The 6111-nt window shown below is 34.0% G+C and overlaps 1 protein-coding gene across 1 annotated transcript; it reads left to right on the top strand.

The window, feature by feature from the left end:
* The first annotated feature begins 1787 nt into the window (after positions 1-1787).
* LOC116163132 (serine proteinase stubble-like) lies at positions 1788-5559 on the top strand. The gene is made up of 3 exons (XM_031476981.1): positions 1788-1805; positions 2037-2354; positions 4424-5559. The coding sequence occupies exons 1-3, from the start codon at positions 1788-1790 to the stop codon at positions 4706-4708; spliced, it is 621 nt and encodes a 206-aa protein (XP_031332841.1). The 3' UTR covers positions 4709-5559.
* The last annotated feature ends 552 nt before the right edge of the window (positions 5560-6111 follow it).

Below are 6111 nucleotides of genomic sequence, written 5' to 3'. Positions count from 1 at the left end.
CAAAACAAGTTAAAAAGTAATCGTAAACGATTTACATAAAGCGCATTTCCACTTGCATTCATTTCCCATTTGTAAGATGCAACTTATGTTAAAATCGTAAAAATCCGATCACAAATATGAAAGATAGCGTTGCACATGGGCAATCCATTTTTGCCGTGTTTCTTCAAGTTCAGTTTATGAGAAGAATTTCATTTCAATGCTTTTTTAAATAAGAAAGTTGGAACTGCGCATGCGCAAACCTAAATTTTGAAACTAATGTTAGATTTTCCTTTGTTCCAAGCGCCTAAATATCAAATTTCACTTAAATGCTTCCATAGATAAAAAAGTTGGCACTGCGCATGCGCAAAACCAAATTTTGAAGCTGGCGTTTGATTTTCCTTTATTCCAAGTGGTCATGTATCAAATTCCATTTAAATACTTTTATAATTAAAAAAGTTTGCAATTCGGTTTAGAAATGTCCGATCGCTTTTACATCTCCGTTGGTTATTAACTGAATTGCATGAAATTCAATATGGGCATAGCTTTAGCCATATAATACGCAATGCCAAAAGTTGAGTCGAATCGATTCAAAATTCACAGTGCCCTTTTCGCATCTCGGCCATTTGTAAACCGAATTGCAAACTTTTTTAATTATAAAAGTATTTAAATGGAATTTGATACATGACCACTTGGAATAAAGGAAAATCAAACGCCAGCTTCAAAATTTGGTTTTGCGCATGCGCAGTGCCAACTTTTTTATCTATGGAAGCATTTAAGTGAAATTTGATATTTAGGCGCTTGGAACAAAGGAAAATCTAACATTAGTTTCAAAATTTAGGTTTGCGCATGCGCAGTTCCAACTTTCTTATTTAAAAAAGCATTGAAATGAAATTCTTCTCATAAACTGAACTTGAAGAAACACGGCAAAAATGGATTGCCCATGTGCAACGCTATCTTTCATATTTGTGATCGGATTTTTACGATTTTAACATAAGTTGCATCTTACAAATGGGAAATGAATGCAAGTGGAAATGCGCTTTATGTAAATCGTTTACGATTACTTTTTAACTTGTTTTGATTTGCGGGAAATTCAAATTGTCCCCACTTCTAATGAATCACCCGGTATAATTATACATATAAATTCCACCTGTAATAATAGTTAAAATTGCAGTGAAACACAATTTGGCCCTAACTCAAGTCAAATGAAAATTACGAGGACGCAACCGCACTTTTTGATAGCTATTGTTGTCAACTTATTAATTAATGTGGCATTGAACAACGGAGTAAGTTATTGCCTCACTACTTGAAAATTACTGACAGTTGTCAAGAGCATTTATTGATATTTCGTTATTTGACCAATGAGGAATGTTGATTTGCAGACCGCTCAAGGGAAATGGAATATATATTTCATTTCAAAAATGAATTCTCATCTATTTTATTTTCAAATTGCGATCTCATCTTTAATGCAATACAAATAAATTGAGTTGCTAAAACTGAATTCTTTCCGTAAGAATATTTAAATTCAAATTACCGAGAAAAATACCAATTCTTGTCTATCGACCTGCTTTATTGCACCTTTGAATATTATTCACCTGCTCTACGGAGCTATACATATGAAAACGACTACCTATACCAATTAATTTTCAATTAATCAAAACTCGAAGTAATCTTTTTGTCAACTGAACATACTGTTCTTATTGTATTTTTTTATTCTGCCACAACGCATAGTGCCTTTGACGTTCCCATATTGAAGATAACAAGATATGCTAAAATGTTGAAAAAATCTTGGAGAGGAGCTATTCAGAGCCATGTGTTTAGGTCAGGCTGTAAATTTACATGAAAACTCAGGATAATATAAAAAGAAAAAGTGTTGTTAAGACAATTTCAACTTTGCATTATGCTTGTCCAAATCAAGTTTGTCATTCTGAAATAATTTTGATCTCTGTTAAGAAAGGTACACGTAACTTGAAAAGTGACATATTAATGTTTTTGTTTACCTTTTCAAGTTTCTTTCTGCCCTTAAATCGAGAAAGTTATCCCAAGTAAATACTAAATAGATTAAACATCTTACTTTCAGTTTATTAACATCGCAAATACGCATTCGAGTTGGAGAATACGACTTTTCAAGTGTGCAAGAGGATCTGCCGTATGTTGAACGTGGAATTGCTAAGAAAATAGTTCATCCCAAATATAACTTTTTCACTTACGAATACGACTTAGCTCTTGTGAAGCTTGACAAATCCTTGGAATTTGCTCCGCATATTTCTCCGATTTGTCTCCCCGCGTCTGATGATCTCCTTATAGGAGAAAACGCTACCGTAACAGGATGGGGAAGGCTTAGCGAAGGTGGAACGTTGCCTTCAGTTTTGCAAGAGGTAAGCAATTTTCTTTTTATGTACCCAAATCGGGAAGTTGGTTCATCGTATATGCGAAATATAAATATTGGAAAGTTTTCCTTTCATACATGCTTTCAGGTTTTGTTTATTGTTTACATTTAGTGTTTTAGCTTGTTTCATACCTTCTGGTTTTCGAGATTAATATATAATGACTGTAGTTCCCGTTTAACTTTGTGCTTGTTAGATGGAAACTTGCAATAGTACGCCTACTTTGATTCATGGGCCTAAAACCGATTTTACATGCTGAAAGTTATTTCATGAAAGTGGAACGTGAAATAACTTCGCGGAAATTTTTTAACTGACGTGCTTTGGCTTATAAAGGAAAAAGAAATATGAGAATCGGCGCCGACAAATCAAGGCCCTGGCAATCGGCGCGGTAAAATTCCATCAATAGATGGAGCCTTCTATCAAATCGCCTTAAACGATACGGGGGTCTTTCAACAAGTAATAAACCGTAAGCAATAATAATGCGTCGTAATGGAGAAAATAAATCATTACATCATTACAATTACAATTACAATCATTACAACGTCTTCAGTAATTCAGTTTGGTCAAATCTTATTTTATTACTAAAGTAGCCACCTTTAAACGTTTTCTTTGCATCAAGGGAGTTCTTAATCAATTTGATAATATTATGTTCAGGTTTTTCAGGCGATGCATTTATTTGTTTACCGATTCTGTGACATCCGTCGATGTCGCATTGTTGTATGTTGTTATGAAGTTTGCGTTAAAAATTGATAACTCTTTATGCAGTAAGGTTTCATTAGGTATCTCTTCTATACCGAACACTCACACAAAATTTCTTTTGGAGTATTCTTCAAAATTTTCAATGCGCGTTCTTAATTTTTTTAATTAATTAATTATTTTCCAAGTTGCAAATTGTTTAGTTAGTTTTATTATTTAAACAGTTCGTGCTGTAGATATTTTGCAGTTGTGGAGTTTTGTTGATACCGACCTCAAAAATCGCCTCCTTGAGATCCGTGTAGTTCTTTTTTTGTTGTCTTGTGTTCACCATATTGTATGCAGCTTATAAAGCACCGAGGCCAATGATTGCGCTTTTTTTCTATAGAAGATAACATTTATCAGCGATTCCAGTTTTAAAGAATAACGATTTGCAGAACCACAACAATCACGCACCTACTCGCTGCACGCCATCTCCTCCCCTGTTAGACGATCAAATTTCGACATGTAAAGTACCTACATGTAATTTCTACTTGTAGAAATACACGTAAAAAGCTTAAAGCGCGTGTAATGTATTTTCTATATTTAAAAGAATGCAATCTTTTGTATTAAATGTTGGACGTGCCGCCTGGTGTTAACTTTTAAAACATTGTGAAGATGATGCACAGCATTTTAAACAAGATTTACGTCAACTTGTCCTGTTAAATTTCTACACGTAAACTTCTCATAAATCTAGTCTATATCATGCTTCAGAATGTTACAAAACTTAAGAAATAAACAGTGCATCTAACATTTAACACAATAGACGCGCCATGTTTTAGTCTACATATAAAAATAGAGCATGTAAAATAAAATGAAAATTACACGCAGAAATTTCAACATCTAAAACGTATTTGAGAAAGAAAGAATAGACCATAAACCTACAAAATCGAAAATTTTGCCTAATGATTTTAACCGCAAAGCAAAAGGGCGTAAATGAAATAATGTTAAAAATAAAGAAAAAAATTACTAATCTGTTGCAGACCGATTTGTGAGTAACTTTGTAATGATATAGTTAGTGCACGTCTTGTATTACTGTATCAATTAACTAAGCTCAACGCGTACGCTGTTAAAATGAAATTCACAATAATAAAAACAAACAAAGAGATTTTAATCTGAAATGAAATAATTGAAATAATTCTTTTCGTCTGTACGAAAATATGTTTCTCCCTATCGTAACATTTTAATTTCCTTTTTATAACGAAATTTTTAGAAGTCCATGAGGAATGGCGAACATTTATTGAAAAATATTGCTCATACTGATGGTTATAATTTAAGATTTTGTGATTTTATTCCTACTTTCTCTAAAAATTGAAATTGTTTTTTAGGTACAAGTGCCCATCGTTAGCAACGACCGCTGTAAAAGCATGTTTTTACGAGCCGGAAGACACGAATTTATTCCTGATATATTTCTCTGCGCCGGCCACGAAACGGGAGGACAGGATTCGTGTCAGGGAGATTCAGGAGGTCCATTACAAGTTAAAGGAAAGGACGGAAGATATTTTCTAGCGGGTATTATATCATGGGGAATAGGATGTGCCGAAGCAAATTTACCGGGTGTATGTACGCGAATATCTAAATTTGTCCCATGGATACTTAAAAATGTAACTTAGATTGTACCCAACATTATTTTAAAGCATTCAAGATTGTATATCATTAGCTATAAAGCTCTCTACAGTCATATCAGGTGATATATTATATTATTAAAGCTTAATATAGGTGTTATTGCGAAATTTGAAAGCATAAGTAGTCAATATGAGCTCCTTAGATGTCGTTTATGAACTCATAATGGAATTCCATGCTGTTCTGTTAATTTGTTCTCCAAGTGCAGTCTGCCATGCCTGCATTTATTAGAGACGTGTTGTTCATAAATGGATTACTCAAATAGGAAATTAAAAGCCAGAGCGCGTCCGCGTTGGGGCGCCTCGATTAAACATAAAAGGTTTTCTATCTTCCGCTCGTATCTGAAGAGTTTATTGCGAAGATTTAGGTTATAACCGTTTGTATTTTTGACGTCTGCGAGGATGAGAAATGCAATTAAGTTAGATTTAGGATGTTCAAGATAAGAATGTTAATAAATAAGTCGTTCCTATTTTTAATGTTTAAAAAGCAATTAACTCGCCGTGAAAAGTGTGATCACCAAGTCATTTAATTTTAAGATGTGCCTTATGGCACGTAGTCATAAGTCAAAATGCACTAAACTGGAGTATTTATGCTACTCTCCTACATAAATAGTTATGCTTTCGTATAATGATAACGGAATGTGTGAAGTGATAAACAGTTTCAGCGTTGGACATTTTCTGTTAAAGAAACTATTCTTTATTAGCGAATATATTTGTCTATTCAAACGGTGCTGTTACTCATTAAGTACTGAATTTAAATGGTCTGTATCTTTATTAGCTATAGTTTTGTAAAGTTTGTATATTGTATCGTTTATTTATCATTGTAAAGGATCCAAAGATAAAATAAACCAATATATCGTGCAACGGCACTCTTAATGTTCTGTCGAAATTTATTAGATTGCTTCAAATTGATCCTATAGTCGTGCGTGAGGGCAATTATAGAATATCATTTTGTTCAAAGGGGTACTTTCTATACTTTGGGACGCGTAGTTTTAGATACAGTCCTGTATTAAAAGAAGTCGGCGTGCGAAAGACTGTAGCCTAATTTTTCAAACCTTTCCGGCCGGTTATAAAACGGTAATTCGATCTGGGTGTTTCTTAACGAAAACCAACTTAGGCCCTCGCCCTATGATGAGAAATTAAGGAGAATCGCGGAAGCTGTCCAGGAAAGCGAACGCCTGGCAGGTCGCAGAATTGCTCTTAGCCAAAAGTTGCGGTTTTGGCGGCGCAAATTAGTCTTAAAGGAGTTTGACGCGAAATTCGAGATTTAAAGGGGACAAATCTTCATAGCCATTACAGTGAGGTATATCGTTTTTCTTTGTGAATATCTAAATAATGGCTACTAATGAATTCCAATTGTACTTGTATTGAGAGTTTGATTTGTATCGGTAAGG

The sequence above is a fragment of the Photinus pyralis genome, unplaced genomic scaffold (genome assembly GCF_008802855.1).
Source record: "Photinus pyralis isolate 1611_PpyrPB1 unplaced genomic scaffold, Ppyr1.3 Ppyr1.4_LG2, whole genome shotgun sequence".
NCBI lineage: Eukaryota > Metazoa > Arthropoda > Insecta > Coleoptera > Lampyridae > Photinus > Photinus pyralis.
The sequence above is the reverse complement of the archived record's forward strand: the minus strand, read 5'-3'. Positions and strand labels throughout refer to the sequence as shown.